This window comes from Solea senegalensis, linkage group LG12 (assembly GCF_019176455.1).
Source record: "Solea senegalensis isolate Sse05_10M linkage group LG12, IFAPA_SoseM_1, whole genome shotgun sequence".
Classification (NCBI taxonomy): Eukaryota; Metazoa; Chordata; class Actinopteri; order Pleuronectiformes; family Soleidae; genus Solea; species Solea senegalensis.
Window position 1 is genome coordinate 13,866,555 of NC_058032.1, and position 23,074 is coordinate 13,889,628.

Consider the following 23,074-nt stretch of genomic DNA (forward strand, 5'->3'; position numbering starts at 1 on the left):
GTGTAGTGTGTATCTTGTTGGCCTTTGGCCTAATGCTCCATGCAGTGTCACTTAAATCTGTTAAGTAGGTTTTTTTAGGGATTCTGCAAAGTAACATCAGGGTGCCATTTGATGAATTGCATGTACTTAGAGGTTTGGAGGTTGTAGTTTTATTTTTATATGGCTACAGTGATGCATTAGTAGATTCATTTCAGTGGTCCTTAAGGATTAGTGTAGGACTAACACCTAATGGCAAAATACCTTTTTGCCACTATCTTTTTGGTTGACATTCAAGTGCATTGAGCATGTAAAGTAGAATGTTACTTGAATGTGTTTTCATTCCTTCTTCACAAAGGGGGTGCATATAACTATTAGTTAAACCTAAATTAATTTTGACATGTCAATAAAAGGTAGGTGTAGGTGTAAATGACGAGTGAATAATGGATTAAATTAATTTCGCTGTTTCTGTTTCACAGTCCTGGTCGATGATGCACTGTTACAGTCTTGTCTTACTGTGACACCTGAACTAAAACAGCACGGCGTATGTGTTTTTCCTGTCTGTAAAAATATCTGCTGTAGCAGATTTAGTACAGCGTTTTAGTGTTAACATATGTGCACTGGACATAGGACACACTGGACAGTAGTTCTAAAGGTTCATTCTAGGGATGCACCGATATGACTATTTCTGCCGATACCGATATCCAATATTAATATTGCTGCTATGGCCGATAACCGATATCTACCGATATCGATATATGTTTTTAAAAAAAAGTTTCTGAGATGATAAAAGTTTGTACAGAATGAAAATCACGCAAGCTGAATTTCTTCCTGCATCCCTAGTTCATTCATGCATCATCATCACAATGATCAGCGGAGATCACATGGCTTTGGTCCAGTATAAAGTTAAAAGAACTGTGGTTGAAAAGTGGTGTTAATACCTGGTGTCATAAACTCACGTTGCACACTGGACACATGCAGTGTGTTAAAGCCCTGTTGGTGATCTGCTGTATCTTGTGGACCTTTGTTGTCAACACAGGGGACTTGTGTGTTGCGTGTGGGTTGCATGCTTGCTGTGATGCCGATGGAATGTTTTACATAGGGGTTGCCTTTGAAAATTGCCATAAATAATTTACTTTTAAATATGGCTCAGTCAGTACTCAACTGAATGCCAGGATTCTTCAGTTTTTTTCTATCCTGAAATGTTGTTTGTGACATTCCACAGATATAGACACTGAAACTGCTTTGAAAGATCACTTTCACCATCTACTTAAAAAAATAGACAAGAACTCAATTGTCAGAAGAGCAGAGCGGCTGAAAGAAATTATTCGAAGGTGAACCTTTGCTAAGTAACTAAGTACCATCTGGTATTATTCATGTCTTAGACTGACTAGTCCTCTACATTGAGTTTTCTGTATCATAAATTGTAACAGAGTAAATGACTATGTAGATCTAAAGTGTTCCATCCACAATAACAAAAATTATGCTTCTGCAGTCAAGCTGCAGCTTCTAGCAACAGAAAAATCAACAAGCAGTGTTACATGTATGCATGTGTTGGTTTGAGATTCTGACAGTGACATACCCTTTAGCAAAAATAACATGATTTTAATCTTTGAGGAAGAGGGGGGCGTGACGTAGAGGGAATGACTGTGATCGGATAATAATCGGATCTAGATGTGGACACTGGAGAGGCGTGTAAATGCATGTGGTAAAGCGCTATCAGATCACAGAAAACGCATTCTAATGCCAGTTGTAAATGGGATCTTAGAGAACAGGGCAGATCAAAGTAGAGGGGGAAAAAACCCCTGCTGAATGGGAGAGATGTAACTCTTTGATATAATGTATGATCTTCACATGTTGAAGTGCTTTTCCATGGTGATTACAGTATGTGCACTGAATACACTTTATGAAATGAGCTTGCAAAAGGACCCATTTTTGACATGCAAGACATTTGCTTGTTATGTTTTACAAGAAAGTTTTTAATGATGTGTTTTATTTTCTTACGTATAGTTGTTTTATTAGCCTTACTGCAGCTTGTTTTATTAGCCGTACTACGATCCTAGTAGTGGCAAATCGATAATTCATCAAGGAATAAGTAGTTTACTGTCATGTCAAAACAGAGCATTAAATTGATAAAATTGTTAAATCTGCCCTGAAATAAATGTCCCCACAATTTCTCACAGACCAGGGACTATTAAAATCCAAACTAAAAAGATCAATTCTATGAAACAGACTGTGGAACTGTCTTCAGTTCCACTGAGTTTTTTTCCTCCTCCTTATTTTCATAAAGATTTCATGGAGTTCATGGATATGAATGAGCTCCGACATTGAGTTCGACATCAGAGGTGGTGAACATTGAGATGAGGGAAACAGCTATGTGTCAGAATGTCAGAAACACAAATTTGTTGCATTATGATACTTTTCCGCCATACAGTTCTAGCACGACTCGGCTGGGCACAACGCAACTGTACTCGGTTTACTCTTTAGTGCCTGCTCTGGCAAGGTTCCAAGCAAGCAAGTCGATACTAAAATGTGACGTTGACAAACTGCTGGCGACTGATTGGCACAGGGTGTCGTCACTGGAAGAGTCATGAGAGAGTCCGACACAGGAATCAAACCAAATAACGCTGAACTGTAAATCAGTTTAAAAGACTTATAAAATCCTGAAAACGTGCGTTAATCTCCAACAAGTCTGGTGTATTTAACAACAGCACTTCCGAAAGCCGAATCACTTCCCCTTCCGCCGTATTTGAGATCAGTGACTGTGTCAGACGCAGTCTGCACTCCGGTCATGCAGGAAGTACTGATTTAATATTTTTTAATTAACTGATTCTAATGATTCAGTGCACCAGGAAAGAACTGCTTTGCTCATCACTAGTTTCTGTGTTTCGCGTATAAAATGACGCCAGGGAAGTTTCGCGCAGCCGTGCTATGACGGCTCCGCCCATTATAAGGAGGTACTATAGGGATGGAAAACCATGTAACTGACACCCAAACCATGTAAGAGCCTTGCCGAGTAGTGCTAGAACTGTATACTGGAATAGCGCCATTAGTGTTTTACCCCTCCAATCCAGGAGTCAAAATTGACATTTGCATAGTGTTGTGATTATCCCTTAACAAGACGGGAGCTTGTGCACCCAGCCATTGAAGGGGAAAACTGGGTGGGGGTAATGTTGCCCCAGCACTGCCACATAGTATGACCTCAATTACTCTATATTGTCAGGACAGTTTGGCATGGTGTGTGTTGAACGTAACTGTTTCTGCCACTTTTTTATTAATAATGCATCTCTTGTTCCCAGCCTCTGTCAGGGTCTTATTTCAAATTATAGAGTGATGCTAGGTTACTTTGACATATTAGGCTACTGACATTTAAATTCCTTCAAGTTGAAGTGATACATTATCATTTGGACCTGCATGAAAACGACATGCCCATATACAGCAGTGGGATCCCTGTCTCTCCATTTGCTTGCCTTTTTGTTTCCCATTCTCAACTCCTGAGCATGAGCATCTCTGTTAGACTTTGCCTTTTTAATCTCCCCTGCTCTTTTTGCCTCTGGCATCTATGGTGAGTGACATAATTTCCCTCCTGTTTGTCTGTGCCTTAATAGTTACCTCTTCTTTTGATATATTTTGGATTAATTGTGAATTATCTACCCTGCCCACTGGATTACTACTTTTTACTACTACTAGCAAGTTTATAAAATTATATGGTATGGATATCATATATATGTAACTGGCAGGCAATGATTTGCAATGCCCCAGTGAGGTTGTTTTTGTTCCACTTTGCCTTTTTAAGAAAAGTTAAGCGTTGTTCAAAGAGAGAGAAATGCATAATTAAAACAAATTACAGTCCACACAGTGTAACAGGGACACGATTTAGTGTCCCTCAGCCTTTTTGTATATTTACAGCCTTCATAAAACTCTAGTCTGTCAGTAACAGGCTGTCAGGCAACATTTGCAGAACTAGTCCTTGATCTCTGGCTGGTGAATTCAAGGCTTATGTCATCAGCTTTGTTGGCAGGTAGTCGTGAAGTACCCCTTGTTTCTCACCTTTGCTAAACAGGTTGAATAAGACATTTATGCAACTTTGCTTTTAAGCTTCCAGCATATTTCTCAGTTGGGTTAAGTTCTAGACTCTGTGGCGGCCTGTCCACTTAGAATATATTCCCATGCTGTTGGGGAAAAAAAACACATTTGTTGCAGAAACTTCACTGTGTTTATGTAGCAGGTGACCTCATTGTTTGAGCACATAACATTCCTGAACCTAGACCTGACCAACTAAAGCATCCCTAACTAACCCCCTAAACCACTTTTTTCAGGTGAAAAGCAGTGTCTATCTAATGTTTGTTGATCCAGGTGCAAATCTTCAGCTTACCTAACGCCTCTCTCTGGTTAAACACCAGTTTTAGTAATGTATTTGACAGCTCTTGACCCAACTTAAATGGTTTCAGCAGCCTCTTTAGTCATTTTTTTTTACAACATGGTTGTTAAAGAAATGAGATGCTACTCACTGCATCAGTTTGGTTTAAATTACTTGTTGCTGGCTCAAACATAGTAATTACTTCTGTACATATTCAATAGAAGGCTCTTACCTGTTTGCTTGATTAAATCCAGGTGGTGACATATTTTGACTAGGCAGTGTGTGTCCTTCCTGGCTAGACACGAGGGCGTGGAAGTCAGTTACACAATGTGTGTATTTTACTTTTGTGAAGTCATCCCTAAGAGGACTAACATTAGCTAACGGCTATTTGGAGATAAAGCTGCTGATATTTTCTCAATGCAAACAATGCAGTCAAATTAGAAAGTTCATGTGGCGTTTTTGCTCAATCTGCACATAAAGTGCTCATTTAAGTGGATATGCTGTGCTCAGTTAATCTCATCTGCTACGGGCTGTCCATGCGTATCATATGAGACATTAATTTTATAAAATAGTATTTATGTCCTTGTAAGTGGTGCAGGCCCATTAATATTACATAACCCTTACCCTATTGTAACATTTAGTAAAGAAAATAAATCCCTAATCTGCATTTTTATAACTGGTTAATGTGTTTACAAGTCTCAATTGTCTATATTTAATTAGACAGTATTGTTCACTAATAGAATTTAGAGAGAATTTCGAGCTAGTTGGATAAATACAGATGTGCACTTCATGCAACAATGATTTTTATTGTTTATTAATTAAGTTGTACATAAATTTGTCGAGAAGACTATGGTGTTGGTGTTTGGCTGAACAATATCTGCATTATGATGGTCTGAAGGGGTTGTTATGATACATGTGATTAATTATATATTGGGGTGTTGATGATAAACTGATTAATTATATTTTTAACTGTCAAGTGTCTGTTTCCTTTTGTCTCTTTGTCTTCTATCTGTACTTCACATAATGTGTAGTTTACCTAGAGCATGGAAACAAATGTGAATTACACTTTTCTTTTTAAAGGTTTATATAGGTAGTACATCATCGTCATTATATAAATGTTGCAGTGATTGTTAACACCAAGACCAGCAGTGGGAATCTTTTTTGTATGACAACTTCATAACCATCACATCCAGTAAATGTTGTTTACTGGATAATTGGCTATATAATTGTAAAATAGACTGATAGACTTTCTTAAGTTTATGAACAATTTTAATAACAGTATGAACAGTGCTGTTAATGACATAAGGCATTCAGTAAAGTGGAATAGAAGTATCATTCTGGATTTTCCGTACTTTATCTAGAATGCAATTATGTTACATCCAGTAGCCGTTAAGTTAATTAAGCCGTCAGCTTAATTTCTGATATTATTTGACAGAAACGCAAGTCTGTCAACTTGATTAGGATTGAGTGTGTACTTTACATTATTACCCGTGGATGAAAACACAGTGCAGATGAGGGCCCCGCACAGTTCACTGTGAGATGCACTTGTCTCTCCGCGGAAGCAATGGACATTATATCTGCAGAGAGAGATGAGTCTCCCTCATATAAAGTAGGCTTGCATGTTGTCCTCGCTGCAGTGCGCTGCAGCTGATACTGTTATTTGATACAGTAGGAAACACATATGCGCCCAGCATATATCATGTTCGAACACGTAATAACAGTTCGAACATGAATTTTTAATCCTGCGTTTGAATATAAATTCAAATTTCCCTAGGCTGCAATCTTTGGCTCAAAGTCATCTTTCAGGATAAATCATTTTAGCATTACTTAGGACTGTGATGTTATCTCCTCCAGTATACAAAAAGAAGAAGAAATCTCAAACTCTTTGTGTCAAAGGGCTGGGTGGTATACCATGTCATTGCCATCACCGGTGTGGTAATGCACAGACTGAATAGTAAATCCAAAATTAATTTTGTAAGAGGTGCATGGTTGCATGTGTTTAAGTCTGCATCATGTTTTTCATGTTGACTGAGTTTTTTTTAAATGTTATATCTATACGTAGAAAGTCTAGGAGGTTCGGCTCAGTAACCACTCCCTTGGGCCTGATTTGCGCTGCAAGTAACCGTGCCAGAAGCAGGGAAGTTCAAGATTCTCTGTGGAGCATGAAGCCAATTTCTGTCGGTCTAACCACCGACTGTTGTCCACACAGACTTTGACTCGCACAAACGAGTTAAATACCATTATACTATTACCATTATAAATCAGATCTCCTCACCAGTACATGTTAAATATAAAAACAAATCCCAGTTTGAAATATGCCATCTTACTTACTATTTTAATCCCCCCTACCCACACACATACACGCAAAAAAGCTAACAAACCCAATAAAATATCATCTTGCAACCCAAGTTAAGGAAACACTGACTCAAAAGCCAGTGTCATTGTCAATTTATCTAAATGTATTTCTTTATCACTATTTATTTTCATTACATATTCCTTTGTGGGTGAAAAAGTCATTGCTAGACAAAACTAAAAATGTAGTTCACTTATGCAGTTTCTAGCAACTGGCTACCAAATTGATCACCCTATGTTTTATCTGAGGGTTGTCTATTGCACCTTTTGAAATATGATTTTGTCATTGAATGACAAACTTAACCTCTTAGGGTGTTCTGCAATATAGAGACTACTTTATCAAGTATAAAATGTGAAAAGAATTTGCTGCTTTTATCACCTTAAAGGAGAGGAGTTACTATATTTCTTTGTTTCAATGTCATATCTTAAATACTCGGGGCATCATGATCTCATTTTAAATAGAATATCGATTGAAACTATATATTTTACAATATATTTTACTTATTCATTGGGTCGCTGGGCCGCTGGAGCTAATCCCAGCTGACAGAGGGTGAAAGGCAGGGGGCACAGCCTGGACAGGTTGCCAGTCCATCATAGGGCCAACACCGAGACGAACAGCAATTCACTCCCACACTCACACCTACGGTCAATTTAGAGTGTCCACTTAACCTTGCATGGTTTTGGTCTGTGGGAGGAAGCCAGAGTACTCAGAGAAAATCCACGCACACACGGGGAGAAAATACTATTATACTCATTAAGGTGTTTTACTTTCAATTCTGGCCACTACTTGAAAAGGTATACATATTCAAATTATCAGAAAATGTTTTAGTGTACCCAAACTGATATTGCTACAGCATTTGTTCCCATCGTCTTGGGGATGCGTGGTTATCTGACAACTGCTCAGTATTTTGAAATATAATTGTCAGATAAAAGTGGACCGATAGTTCAGATAGCAGGTAAACCAAGGATAACAGTTGAGCTACAGTTTACCAACTACTCAAACATAGCTGTGATTGTTTCACAATTAATCCTCTTATCATAAGGCATACTCAGAGGTTGTGGTCCTGAAACATGTGCATTTCCTGATTAGCCAAACAATTCTTTGATGAGTAAATGCTAAGAAAATGCTGTAGCACACTGTGAGCTGTCTCTGAAGCAGTCCCCTGTGTGGAGTGGTGTGACTACAGGAATAAGGGGATTGTATTTTTGAGGAGTACTGTTAAAGTTAAATTTTAACCACCGGCAAATCATTTAATAAACACAGCATCTCCTCGACATAGCAATACCAATATCCAAACTCTTCTGAGCCTTTGAGAGTGAGAGAGAGAGAGAGAGAGAGAGAGAAAGAAAGAAAGAGAGCTCTCTGTCCTTTGTTAACATGGCAGACCTTCCACGTACACAAAAAACTATATAAGGCACTAGATAAAAATAAAATACTGAAAAAGCACAATTTGTCCCCTTTAATTGAATGAATGACCAAACCATGTTTTGAGCTCCCACCATTTAGCAAACACGCTGTAAATGATAACCATTTTATTTAAAAAATATATGTTTTGAGAGGAATTTTTTTTTCTTTTTCAGTTTGGCACATCTTTTCCACTATACAGATATGAAATTTTACATATTACAATACAAAAGGAAAATGGGAAGAAAAAAGCATTCATTTTTGCACAAAGAGGTTGGTTAAGAGAGAGGGGGATTGGGTCACTTGTTTTTTTTATTTTTTTTTTATTTTTAGGCAGGATGGGGACCAGGGTTTGTAGGTTGACAAGAGGAAACAAAAACAGTTTACAAAGAGCCAAAGTGCAAAGGGATGCATATTTCTACAAATTATGTGGCTTTTCACTCACTCAGTACAACTGTAGTCTTAAACAGTGACATTTTAAATGATTGACAAAACTTTTATCAGAATTCCACATACATCCCCATTCTTGGTGTTGTCGTAAAAATGAGGTGTCTCTATAATGTTTGCTGAATGACATTAAGAAATTCTCAACTCAAATTTTGACTTCTTTTTTTTTACATGCAAGAGATTTGAAGGGCAATAGCAAAAGCAGTGCGTTAAGAAAATAAATTAGGAAACAAAGTGGAGATGCTAGGCTGAAAAAATGAATATGACTAGTTTATGTAGTGGTTTTAATTTGAATGTGAAGTGTAACACATTTTTGTTTACACTTTCTTAAAAGTTGTATGCATCATATGAGTATGTGCAGAGAAACATTGGCACAAAAACTAATTTAGAAATTTGAAGCCAAATATGGCATGTTCCCTAGAAGGTCAAAGCCGCAAATGCTACTCTTGGCTACTTCTCAGGGTACTAGCCAAAAACTGCATCAGAATTGCTCAAAACCCTTTTGAATTTGCTGAAAGTGCCACATACTAGTGGTAACTATTTTGCTTTTAATGTCTTTAGTATTTATCGTTTACAAACACCCAACAGCTCATTACCAGTATTGAAACTGTGTTGTCAGTGTGAATTTCAACCTCAAAGTGTTGTTAGTTGGCCTCAATATTTCCATTTTACTTTTACTTGGCCAGAAGGTGCTCATTGGTTTTGATTAACTTTGACATTACCTTATCGTTACCCCTCTCTATAGTCCCATCAATTCCTCTTAATTCCTCTTTCACCCTGCCCCCACTACCAAACTGAACACAAAGAAGTGCGGAGCTGCGGCAGCAGCTTTAGTGTGATGCTAATGCACATCCTCTCCCTGCTGCATACAAATGTGTCCTGACCCAGGCTTGCTGTTTGCTTATCACTGGATCTCCTTTTGCTTTCACGGTATTAACCATAGTTTAACTTGACACTTGTGACTGCTAACCAAGGGGCAGTTTCAATATTTGTTATTCACCATAACCCCCTTTTAAAAACTGTAAATGACATCTCAGTATCCCTACCAAGAAAGATGTATTTAAAGAAAAGCCTCTGTGACTTTTGTGTTAGGTGGAGGATGATTCTGCTAGAACTATTTCTGAGTGACTGACCAAGCTAAATGTTGCTGGATCACTGGTGTGGGTGACAGAATATTAGACTCTTTTTGCCTTGCCTTAATTGGTTCAGTCTTGGGCCCGTCAGTTCTGATAAGAGTGTAAGAGTTTAACAGTGTGGGCTACTGGGAACGGTTTTATTTTGAGAGTGAAATGTTCTCCTATCTTGTATCTGCACTATTCATCATCCCTTCACTTTTTACACATCTTGAATTGCATATCGATCCTGCTTTATAAGAACAAATCTTATACATCCAACTGCACTTAGATAAAGCTGTTGGAATTATTATGGTTAAAATGTGTATGGCATTTGTGTGCTACAGAATCCAAGTACAATTTATGGCACATGCAAAAGTCTAATATTTGAGTATTAATTAATATTAATTGGTATAAATGTTTTGTTATTGATGTCCAAGGTCAGGAAGGCATCCATGTGCTTTGGTAAGCCGTGTAGCATTTTGGAGATTAATCACAGACAAACAATGCTTAGTGTTTCCCACAGGTTATGAATTTATTTGTGGCAGTTGGCCCTTGTGGGAGAGAGCTCTAATATCCAACAACTTTAGGGTTGGCTGCAAAACAGCTTTGCATTCATAAGGTAACATCTGATAAATAGGTAATTCTTCCAATCTATATAACTGAACATAAATTTACCATTCTGGCAGTGTTTTCGGTGTTTTTCGATCAGTACACACTTGGATGCATTTGCAGACAGAAAAAAAACACTACCCACCCACCCATCCCCAAAAAGAAAAGAAAAAGTAATTTTTATGGGCTGGCTACCCAAATAAATTCTGTAAACAGGACACACAGAGGGCTATTTGGTTTGATGGAAGGTTTTAGACTCGCTTAAATGACTCCTTTCTGATTTGGCAAAAGTAATATGACTAGGGTAACTTATTGGAATCTCAAATCAAGATAGGTATTGTTTTATTTGGATTGCATTTTTTTTCATTTAGTGTGAATTTGGTCTTAGCAGCCTTTAATGTATCATGTTTCTCAAAAAAATAATGAGACTGTAAAACAAAACATTTGACACCAATTAATTTTCCCCAATGTTAAGTGATTGGCTTACAGTGCCTGTGGTGCATTTAGAAACATGGTTTCAAATATTAACTGTTAAAAAAAAAAGAGAGTGACATAAATCACATTTCTCAATCTAATGTATTCTGTAAGCAGTGGGCCATTTGGCTATGTATTCTGTCTGTGCTGCAGAATATAGAGACAATGTGGAGGAGACATATCTCACAGTTTACATTTTTTTTGTTTAAAATGATTGCCCCCTGCCTGATATGAATAACTTTGCATTCTTAGAAAAATAAATTTGTGACTATCCCTACCTCATCCCTAAACTGTCACGTTCAACCTCTGTCATTGTAGCATTCAATATTTCTCATGTATTCTCAAATATCACTTGTAAAAATTATGCTTTTTACATAAACTGGAAAAAAAAAGCAAACCCTGTATCATTTGAAATGGTCAAATGGAAAACCATATGCTCTAGGAATAAATAAGAGTTCATACTTCACACTCTTTGTAAGGCAGTTGCTGACACTTGCACTGCCCATAGCCATTGATGATCACAAGTGCCCCCTCTTCGTGGCTGGGCTCATATTCATTATAGGGTACCTGTGTTGCTAGATCTGCCATAGGCTGCCTCTGCTGGGTCCTCATCTGTCTGCGATTCTGTATAGCTGAGCAGTGGCGGATCCGGTGCAGTGTGGGGGGGCAGCACTTCCGTGAGATATACACAACAAAAATGATGAAAAAGAATGAAAATAGAAGGGCCATAGTTCCAATTATAACCCTATGAGTCATAACAGTGTTGTCCATTGCTGAGAAGTCCTCCGTTACAGCTGCCTTATCCATTGTAGAAGTAGTTGCTTCAGCAGTGCGTGATGTTTGTGTTGTGGTTGTGGTGGTAGTGACTGTGGTAAAGCTCCCAAAATCCTCTGCATAGTCCTGCGTGGGGGTTGGCTGCATAATTCCAAACAAGGAGCTTGTGATATCTGTAGCTGTAGAAGCGTCTGTGGTTGTACTAGTGGTCTGAACAACTGGCGCTGAAAAATTCTGACAAAGCTGGAATCCATAGACAGCATCAAGTATCTCCTCCCCTTGAGCATATTCTGGACTGTGGCAGAGAATGGAATGCTCCCACCTTCCCTTAAAGGTGCTTAGCCAAGTGGCCAGAGAGCAAATCCTTTTGGTACATTCCCAGAGGTTGCTTGACAGCCCAATGGTGCCCAGAGACTGCCACATATCCAGAACTTGGGGATCCAGACTGCTAAGTTTGTTGTTATCCAGCAGCAAAATCTTCAAATTTGGCAGCGTTTGAAACACATCAGGAGTGAGTACACGAATTTCATTTCCTGTGAGGTCCAGCTTCTCTAAAGTGGTCCAGGTCCACTCCATACCACATGTTAAGTTGCTGATTTTATTCCATTGCAGATATAGAAACTGTAGGGCGACAAGGCGAGGGAAATGGGCCAAGTTGATCTTGCTCAGCTGATTGTGCTCCAAGTGGAGCTCCTTAAGCTTAATGAGCCCAGCAAAGCCATTCCTGGCCAGACTCCGTAGACGGTTGCTGCTCAGACCCAGATATTCCAGGCTCCGGCAGTCCCAGAATGCTCGAACTGGTGTGGTACGAAGGAAATTGGACCGAAGGTGGAGTATCTGGAGCTTCCTAAGTCCATGAAACAGTTCTGGTTCCAATGCAGTCATCTGATTGAAGGACAGGTCCAGGATCTGGAGGTTGATGAGGTGGATGAAGGTTGTGTTGGGCAACTTGGTGATACGATTGGAGCTCAGGTTGAGGTCCTTTAGCTTGTAGAGCCCTTGAAAGGCATCCTCTTGTACTGTGGTAATCTGGTTGTGGTCTAGATGTAGCCAAGTAAGCTGGCTGAATCCATAGAACTGATCAGGGCTGAGTTCGGTGATGCTATTGTGACGTAGAGACAATCCCAGAGCCCCCTTGTCCACACCTTCTGGGGGTGCCTGAAGCCCCTGGGTGTCGCAGTAGAACTGCAGGTCCTCACAGCGGCATTTTTGAGGGCAGGTTGTGCATGATGCAGGAGGCAGCAGGCACACTAGGAGCATGCTGATCACACACAGATACTGAGCCGCTGGTGCAGGTCCCACCAATGGCCACCTTGAATGGAAACCTGGGTGGGTTTAAAGATAAGAAAATGAACTGTGGGTTGGGAAAGCTAATCTCTGCAGAACACTTATTATTAATTCATGGTGGCGATTGTGCTGTTTTTGTGTGCTCTTCTGTACACATGCATCAGTTTCAGTATTTTACATCAACAACTTTCAGAGCATTGTTAAATAGGACTTCTTTGAGCTTAGATTTGATAAACATATCATTAAGTCTAATTATTGTTATTAAATACATATATACATTTCCACACATTTGTTTTTTTATTCATTTTTTTCCTATTTTGTACTTTGTAATGAGGCTTATACAGGGAAAATCCAAATTCTCTGCTGCTTAATGTCATTTACTGATCAATTTTGCCATTTTTTTTAAAGCAGCTCAAATATGCTGTCATCATTTTAATGCTTAGTGTTTTTATTTTTTAATCAGTTGATTAGTTTTTTCATTAGTCAATGGGCTCACTGTGAAATACTGTTTATAATTAAAAAAGTATATATTCACAAGTCGTGCGTCAGTGAAGGAAAAATGAAGGACAACTGCACTAGACGAGGCTGAAGAGCTTTTAGTCCTCAGTCTCCCTCGCTCTTACTTGTATTCCCTATTCATGTCCTGACCTGCCGTATAAAGAGGCTAACTTACCCATTCTTTTGTGCACATCGGAGGCTGCATTCAACTGTCCTTTTCCGCAGACTCTTGGAGCAACCAGATGGAAAAAAAATCCAAAGGGAAAAAACCCTTTTGAGTGAGCACAAAAAGAATCAGCCTCTTTGGAAATAAAGCAATTCTCAGCCCACCCATATGAAACAAAATATTAAATTCCATGTCCCAAGATGATTCTTTAAATTAGTCCTTTAAAATCCGGGCTTAAAAGAGGGTTGAGTCTTTTTCTTCATTCCACAAATTCTTGAAATATGTATAATGTATTTTTAAGTTGATCAGTTGCATCCAGTGACTCCAGTGAATAGGACCCCCCCTTTCTCCTTTTTTTTCTTTTTTTTTAACCTTTAGCTTCCCTTCCACCGCACTGATGTCTGCTCAAATGGTTAATTGAAGATCAAGTGTTCCTCTTTCATTGCTCTCGTCCTCCGAACCTAACTTGTTGATGGTAGCCAGAGATCCTGCTTCAGACGCTGGCTCAGCCTCAGCACAGCCTCTGCAGAGCTGTGAGCGGAGTCCTTGTCTGCTAGTCGAGACGCAGGGAGAGAGAAAACACCAGAGCAGAGAGTCAGGGATGTTATTCTGTGCTCTTTGTTGCAGCCACTCACTGCTACAGAGTGGTGGCAGCCTGGCGTCGATCATCACTACTGTTTCTCTCTCTCTCTTTCCCTCCCACACACACAAACACCCTCTCGCTCTCTTGCTCAGTCACTTGCTCTCTGCCTCATACACACTGCTTGTGCACCTCAGTCTTACCCACCCCCACTTGCTCGTCACCATCAGAATATTGATATCTTGAAGGTGTTGCAGCAGCTTGCTGTTGAAATTAACCACAGCTGTAAATCTCAGTGACGCCTAGCCATTGCTCTACATGTACTAAGTATGAATGTATACACAAGACATAAAGAAAATAGCATAACAAAGCAGAGTTTAGTACATAAAATGTGGCTCTTGTCAACATTAACATGAACAAGAGTGGAAAAAATGTGCTTTCCATAGGAGTATGCTAAAGCAGTACTAAAGTAGGGTCCCTGGTCTGTATTCATAATTTACACATTCAGAGTGCAGTGCTTTAATTTTTGAGCACTGGCATGTGATGTATGACCAGCTGCTCTAAAGTTGAATTAGGCTAGCTTTTAACATGTGACAGATGATGTCAAATGCTTGTTTGAAGGTGTGATTCACAAGGTGAGATCAACTAACTAAAATGCTGTTAAAAGATTTATTTTCATTGATTTTGGAGCAAATGGATTTGATTTATGGTTTTGTTAAACTTCTATTTTATCTCCATTGAAAGCACCATGTTGAATGTATTATGTTGTGTATGAAAACACAGATTTTAACTTGATTAATTATTGATGGTGGATAAGTGTGTGAAGGTAATTGCAATGAACTAGATTGAAAGCACCCGGAAATAGATATGAGAAAACATTCAACAATCATTCATTCATTCATTGACTCTGGCTTTATCTTCCACATGAGGGTCACTGGAGATCAACAACCATTCACTCTTCACCTACATACCTAGAGTGTTCACTTTGTGTTCACATCTGCATGTTTTTGGACTGCAGGATGAAACTAGATTACCTGGAGAAAACCCACACACACACACAAGGAGACCAGGCCAACTGCGTGCAGAAGGGCCCTCATTCGGACCGGGTCATGAACCTGCGACTTTTGCTGCATGGCAACAGTGCAGCATTGCAGAACAGATCCCTTAGTAGGTTAATGATGAGTGGCAACTCTGATTCAGCTTGGTTTTAATGTTAGTATCTTTAGTTTTGAGAAACATGTAACACAGTTTGCCTGAGTAACTTCTTTCCACCTCATCCGCTCTCCGTGTCTGTGTGTCTGTGTGTATGTGTGTGTGCTCCCACTGTCCTGCAGTAGAGCTGGAAGTGAGGAGAGGAAGAAGGAGAAAGGACAGAGAAATGTGCTACAAACATACACTGACCTGGAATAAAACAAATGTCGCTCCAAATGAATAGTAGAGGAAACTCTGAGCCCCTTTTAAATAAATTATGGTGTGAAATGTATCTCAATGTTTAATGGGAGGAACACGTGGTGTGGTGCTCTCAGCTGGGGTGTGAGATTATAACACCCAGTGCTTATTGACTAGCATTTTTGCTTGAAATTCCCTATGTGGTAGTAGATGATTTTGAAATACTGGGACACATTTTTTTATAGTTGGAATTAAAATAACTCCTCATTAAATTGCGTCACAGTCACAGAATTCTGTGGAGTGACTGAAAATTAATATTGAAGAATTTGTCCATCCTAGTTAACTTGTCACATAAATCTCAGTTCTTAAGACTACATAAACATCTGCCTGTGACTTTCCAGGTTAGCTGACTGGCATACTAAATAGTAATTTGCCACGTTTGTTGATCCTTTTCTTTAATGAGGACTAGCTTTCTGTTTGGAAGTCAACCTGTTTAAAAACCATACAGGAAACAGAAGAATAAAATTACAAATGGACATCCTATTAAGGAAACTTGCTAAATTATAACGCTGGGATCTTTGATCATTTGACACTTGAGCACACTTAATAACACCATAATCCAGTGGATTTGTAGTTTAGTAGAAAGGGGATGTTCCTAAATATGTCCTAAAGGAGATGGAGACTCACTTGAGTATCATAAAAGAAGCTGCAGAGAATCTGCCTCTATAATGAGCACCTGACGAACAAGTGCTTTAGAACCTTCTGCTGTGGAATTAAAATATAGGCTAGGCATGAATGAAATAGGATTGGACAGTAGGGCTACAGCAGATTAAAACCCTACCACAGCACTGCATCCAGCCTTTAAAAAGAATAGCAGGATTAGTGCTGAGGAGGAGCCCCACAGCCCCCAACTATGTACACATCCTTTCAATGAACAGAGTGCAATGGGGGTGGGGTAGGTCAATGCCACCACCATCTTTATGTTATGCTGCTCTTGATTAAAGCATTATTAGATGGAGGAACTGCCCAATTGGTTATTTGCCTTTTCTCCTTTGCTCTTTCCTATTCATCTAATTGATCTTTTATTTATTTTGTCCAGTGTCTCTCTCTCTTTATAACTTGCTCCATATATTCTTCCTGAAAGTTATAGCTGTTCAGTTTTTGCTTGAGTAGTTGCAGAATGTGACAGAGCATGACTCTCCACTCAGTGGGTAGCTGTGGTTAGGAATAGGGATGCGCAATATTATTGGCACAGTATTGGTGTTGGCCGATATTGGCTCAGTGGGTAGCTGTGGTTAGGAATAGGGATGCGCAATATTATTGGCACAGTATTGGTGTTGGCCGATATTGGCTTTAAAATGTATTATTGGTTATTGGCAAACACACCACGATCCCCCAATAGGACCAATGTGTAAAATAGTAGACTGAGTAGACTGCTACCTCCTTGACTTCTACAGTATGCTTGCACTCTCTTCTCCTTGAGATGAATATATATATATATATATATATATATATATATATATATATATATATGTGTATGTGTAGGGGTGTCACAATTCTCCAAATCCTTGATTTGATTTCCTATTTTAAGGTCACTATTCCATTTAATTCTCAATCTTTTTGTTCTCTCTTTTAGCACAGATGAGTCTGCCATTTTTAAACGTGTCTAGTTTAACTAGTTATTAATACATTTTTTAATTCCCATTTCGATTGTCTACATGGTGTCATGAGTGATATAATGTCGCATTAAGGCCTTATTGTCAAATTTTAATAATGTATTAACAAATAACGAGTCAGTTGGAAACTAACTGTAAAAGTAAGAAGTCTCAGAGAGTCATATAGCTCTGTGTTGCTCTGAAGGTCCAGCAATCTGTTATTAAGGTCACTAAATCTGCACTGACCTCCAATAAAATTATCATACATGAAAGGCAACACCTTTGTAGTAAGATGCGACCTGCTTGGCATTTCGTAGTGTGGTTCCAGTATGCTAATTAAATGTCTAAATCCAGGGTTTTCCACCACCACACCAGTGATTTCAGAGAAGCGGGAAGGGGGTTCAAGTTCGGTCGATGTGTCACTCTAATCAGCAGTTGCCATGGTTATTGTTAGTTGGCAGCAGTTTCGAGTAATATGCAGTCATGCTACAATGGCTATAACCACAACACTGTTTTTTCCCCGCTGACACTCATGCATGACATCACACTGGGGGTGTGGTTAAAACCTCAATTCCACCTTTGCTTTCGAAGGTCGAGATCATGACGTTGCTTTGATCAATTTTCGATTACAATCTAGATCGTGACACCCCTACAAATGTGTGAGACAAGATTATGATCTTCAGTGTTTATACAGATATTCTGTCTTTGTAAATTAATAGCAAACCATGTCCAAACTCATGTGGCTAATGCTTCTTTTCTTTCTTTCTTTTTTACATTTTGCTTCTGGGTATGTGTTCTCGAACAGCATCAAAGATGCTGGGTTTCAATCCCACAAGTAGAGACGAGTGAAAGCAATGATGTTGGATGGAATGGTTGATTGGGAGAACAGCGCTGAGGAGCACTGTGTATTTATACAGGCAGAAATGGTGAAAAAGGGAACAAGAAAGAGAACAAATGCAAGTGGGCCAAAACATTCCTGTGACCTGTAAATACTAGCTACAGCATTTTCTGTAGATCTGTTCCTTTTTTGTCTTAAATCACTGGAGTCCAATCCAAACCTCTTACATAGTTGGATTCAATTCAGTATGATCCTTGTTCTCATTCAAATAAAATACTATATAAGCATTAACAACAAATATGTGGGAAAAAGTTGTTACAATGAAAAATTATCCTAATTACTCTCCTATGTTCATGCTTCAGGCTGGAAGAAAGGACAGAAGTGATGCCCTGAACACAGCCATCGACAGGATGACAAAGAAAACCAGAGATCTTCGCAGACAGGTTTGTTTTTTCAAAACGTAGTTATTAAGGTTTATTTTATATATAGAAATAGTTTCTTTTCTAAGTTGTAATTTGGAAGATTAGAAAGTTGTTTGGCCATCTCTTTTGATGTCTCTATTATGTGTAATACCAAAAAGCTGTGTTTTGTATGTAATCTAACAATATTATTTTCATAATGTTTTTTTCTTTTCAATTTCTTGCTTTACAGCTGCGTAAAGCTGTGATGGACCATGTCTCTGACTCTTTCCTGGAGACCAACGTTCCCCTCTTAGTCCTGATTGAGGCTGCCAAGAATGGCAATGAGAAAGAAGTCAAAGAATATGCACAGGTCTTCCGTGAGCATGCCAACAAGCTGATTGAGGTAATGTTGAATATTCACTTTTCTTAGTACCTGATATGACCCAAATACAGAGCACTTTTTGATTACTGTCCCACTGCTTATAGTAAATATCAGTCATCATCCAGCTTTTCTGCTCTGTCTTTGTGGCTCTGTTTTGTTGAGATTCCCTTGTGATGCAACTTAAGGATTACAAGACCTCCAATAACAGCAGTCTGGATTTTTTCCCCCTAATGAAAACAAAGGGATAAACATGGAAATTATTTTTTGGTCGTTGTTGTCCCTCAATGGTTGTGTGTGTGTTTGGAGTATGTCTCACACACAGAAAATGCATTCTAGCTGCATTTTGTAAATCAAAGGCAGTGCTGAAACTAATGCTGTGATGCTATAGTCAGCAGACAAAAAACATTGCTTTTTGTGGTTGTAACAACAATTCAAATATTTAAGCAGAATTGAAGTGAAAGAAAACACAGCTCAAAAATAATGCTACCTCTGGGAATCTGTTGTCTTTACTGCAACGGCTTGATCTATGACGTCTTACTGAACAAACCACATGTGCTGTAGTGCTGTATTAATATTTCAAGGCACTACTTATTGCCTGGACCATCACCTCCTCATTTTAGTTCTTTCCTTCAATTTCAAGAATGCCATTGTCAAAGCATCATGTGCTGACATTTGACTTTTCTCCCATGGGCAAATGACTATGATTGTAGCTGGATCAGTTTGTCCAGCATGAGTTAGGAAGCATAAGCATCACCGGGATAGCTGCTGAAACATCAGAGGGAAAAGTGGACAGCACTGGGGAGCAGACCTTTATATGGATCCCAAAGGCTAGTGTTAGAAGTGATATCAGATTTGTTCGTCCATTGCAAGGTTTTACTGCACAAACATCCCTTTTTGCAAATCAAATGCACATGGCCAACCTTTTTCTCCAATGCACCGATTAAATGACAATGAAGCTGATGAGTGTCAATTATGACCATACTTATTGTACCCTTTGATATGAAGTGTTTTATCACCAGCAGCAAAATGTAACAAGAAAGGAAATAAAAATATTTTGTCAGTTTAAAAAAAGGAAAGAAAAAAACCCATTGCAGACACTGAGAGTGAACATGGATTAAAAGAAAATAGGCAAGTCAAGATATCTGAGCACATTAATGGCACAGAGCTACCATATAAATTAAAGATTATAGAAAATTGTAGGTTGTAAAAAAAAAAAAAAGCTCCACCCATTACATTCAAGAGGGCCCTAGTTTATTTGTAATTACAGTTGTAACTAATGAAGCTCCTACTTATCTTTTATTACACCCTGCAACTGCAGTAACACACATACTAAAACCTGTGTACAAAACATAGTGTAAACCCTCCAGGAATCTGCAATGTTTTTCCTTATATGAAAGTGTATTTTCCTCCTTAGATGAAAAATTCTTTGTAGCACAGTCACGTCACATAAAAGCACCACTTAAATGTATGAAAATCATAAACATATAAAAACATTTTAATATTATGTGCACAAGAAAGGACGTGCATGAAGAATAATTTTTGAAGTATGTTCAGATGCTAAATATATTCTAGAGGGTGAATGATTGCATCCAGAGGCGGTTTAGAGGCAGGAGCAGATGCAGCCAAGCGCTGATTCATTCTTGCCATCATAAATTGAGTCATGTGTCTGCATACGTTGAGTGTAGTAAGGATGTTATCGATGAAGTAATTGGCTGACATAGGCCCTTGTTTTTTAACATCCTGCACATGTTCCCAGTTACATATATTGCACACATTTACAGTTAAATCATGAATTATTAATCAATCAGTCAATCAATTTAACGAACATAACAAAGTGCTTCATGCCATTTGCAAGTTGAAATCTAAAATTATATATGTTAATGAACTGCAAATCAAATAAACGGGTTATTGTGTTGTAAAAGTGACACTAACTTGGCATTATGACATCATGCTGCCCTAGGTTGCCCAGGGGCAAATGGTCCATTAGCTCACACATTTATGCAACAGATATTATGACCTACATTTATTTTATAGGCCCCTTTTTAAATAGCTTGTTTGTTGGAACATTATTCTGTTGACACCTAGTCTTGATACACATTAAATAAGGCTGATCATTTGTAATAGTAAGAAGTTTAAAATTCAGTTTTTTCTGAATTAATTGAATCATTTGACTAGTCAACAGTCACCACTGGAGTCTTGGGGGAAAAAAGGCACACCTATCTTCTTAAAGGTTCCTTGGTGCTCAGGATGCTGCGTGGGTCTCCACTGCAAATTAGAAAGACAGTTGAATATGCCACAGTCTGCAATGTCCTCATCAGATACTGTAAATCCATTTCAATTCTCTCCTTATGAAAAAAATAAGTATCTTGTTCATCCTAATGAAAAGATGAAATGGAATGATTAACAGAGGGAGAATGGTGGGAATAAAGAAATCAAATTAGTTTGACATCCACTCAACTTGAGGCTCTCAGCCACACAAAGGAGTTGCAATACTGGTTTAGTCTTTGCTATTTAGGTAAGTTAATGTTTTTATTAAGTTTTGTAGTAAAAAACGACAACTCATATTTGCAATACAACACATCAAAATATAGTTACTTCAGTGAGGTGTGGCTAGTGACCTAATAAACTAACTGAATCAGTTAAAAGCCCGAATGAACTGACTTTTACTCATTTACTCAATCTGATATTTAAAATGAATGCTTTCCTCCTTCTATAAAATAATATCTTAGCTGATTTCTCATCAGTTTTTAGGCGTGGCTGACCTAGTATTATGAAGTCTCCAACCATTTAACTGAGAGCTACTAAAAATAAATTCTGCTTCTATTTAGACCTATGATGATATTGCATATTTCCTCCACACCTCCTATACTTTTTCTCTTCTGGCAGCCAAAGGGAAATATTTATGGTCTGTTATCTACCCCTGTCTGGCTGGACTTAGCTTTCCTTTCTGCATTCTTCAATCATTTAAAGTATTTTATATTTTATAAAAGTGTGGAATAATAAGACATTTCTGAACAAAACAATCTGTAATCGATATAATACACATGTTCTATATTGTTACACAGCATTTTTACTAAACCAGTGTGTATAGGATGAACATGGTTAAATGGATGGCACAGCAAAACAGTACACTATGATAAGGCTGTCAGCATAATGTTTATAGTGTTGTCCTTCATGTATCTGCATAGACAGCATCATTTAATAGCTGATCCTAATGCATTTAAAGTGATTTCACATATTGTTTGGCTGATAAAGATGTAGCTTTTTTTTTTACTGGGAAATAATTTGGTTGTAAATGTTTGCAGACATTTCAACATGTTTGTTTTTTTAAGCAGGAAAAGCTCTGAGTTTTGTGATAATATCTACGATGGCTCTGTTCAGCGAGGCAGCATATAACCTGAAACTGAGGTAGCCAAATGGAGTGTGCTCGTCATTAACTTGATTATTTACACCTGTGCTTTCCCCACTGTGACCTGTCAAAATGTCTGCCGTACACTTCCTCTCATGACGCTTAAAAGCATGGCAGGTAAAAGTGTGAGTTGACATTACTTTATTTGAATTTCCTTGTTTGGCTACAATCACAGTCCCTTTTTGATAAAATGGCTGCTGTCCCAGTGGTATCATGGTGGGAATAAAAGCTGGGCCACATGAAAGATCATCTAAGTAATTTAATTTGAGTCTCCGTAAAGTGCCATCAGTGCCAGTCTTTGTAGAACCACTCTCTCGCCTATCCTCTGGGGTTACTTAATAATCTCTTCACTTTTTTGCCTAGTGATGTGGGATATGTTTATATCGATGTTCCGGTGCTTCACCAGCATACAGAAATCATTAAAAAAGGCTAAGGAATTGTAAGGTGGAATTGGCCATTTTGTTAAATAGGAGGGAGTGAGGAGAAAAGGAGCTTTCATACTCATCCAGCCTCCTCCTATGTCCTGCTAGTGATCGGCATGTTTATTAATTATTGACATCATTATTATATTACTATTTGGACTGTCAGTGATTTGCCACTCATTTCATTTTTAATTATTATTATTATTTGGTATTTAGTAGATTTCAGTTGAACAAACACAAGCAATTAGAAGATCACTCAGGTTTAATTTGAGGAGTTAATGCATAGCCTTAACTTTTATTATTTGTAATCATTGAGAACATTTATTTTTTTAAAAAGACATCATAATTTGGCTTTTGTTTGTCAAATACAGTTTATGATCATAACAATTGTGTTGCAAACAACCTTGTATGTTTAAAGTTAAACTAGGGTTTTGTTCACACCTCATGTGCGATTGTCTCATTTCAGCATTCTCTCAGCATTTAAGTTAGTTAGATTTAATGAAATCTTCTACAGCTACGAAAATAAGACTCAGAT

General features: G+C 38.3%; 2 protein-coding genes across 3 annotated transcripts in view; one reads left to right on the forward strand and one right to left on the reverse strand.

The window, feature by feature from the left end:
* Positions 1-23,074, forward strand: part of ctnna1 (catenin (cadherin-associated protein), alpha 1) — a 68,409-nt gene that overhangs the window by 15,638 nt on the left and 29,697 nt on the right. For both annotated transcript variants that reach the window (XM_044039754.1, XM_044039755.1), the window contains exons 8-9: positions 18,288-18,368; positions 18,577-18,729. In XM_044039754.1, coding sequence (XP_043895689.1) covers positions 18,288-18,368; positions 18,577-18,729 — 234 coding nt within the window. The remainder of the gene's footprint in view (positions 1-18,287; positions 18,369-18,576; positions 18,730-23,074) is intronic.
* Positions 10,420-14,154, reverse strand: lrrtm2 (leucine rich repeat transmembrane neuronal 2). The gene is made up of 2 exons (XM_044039756.1): positions 13,473-14,154; positions 10,420-12,837 (listed from the first exon to the last, which is right to left on the reverse strand). The coding sequence occupies exons 1-2, from the start codon at positions 13,474-13,476 to the stop codon at positions 11,195-11,197; spliced, it is 1,647 nt and encodes a 548-aa protein (XP_043895691.1). The 5' UTR covers positions 13,477-14,154; the 3' UTR covers positions 10,420-11,194.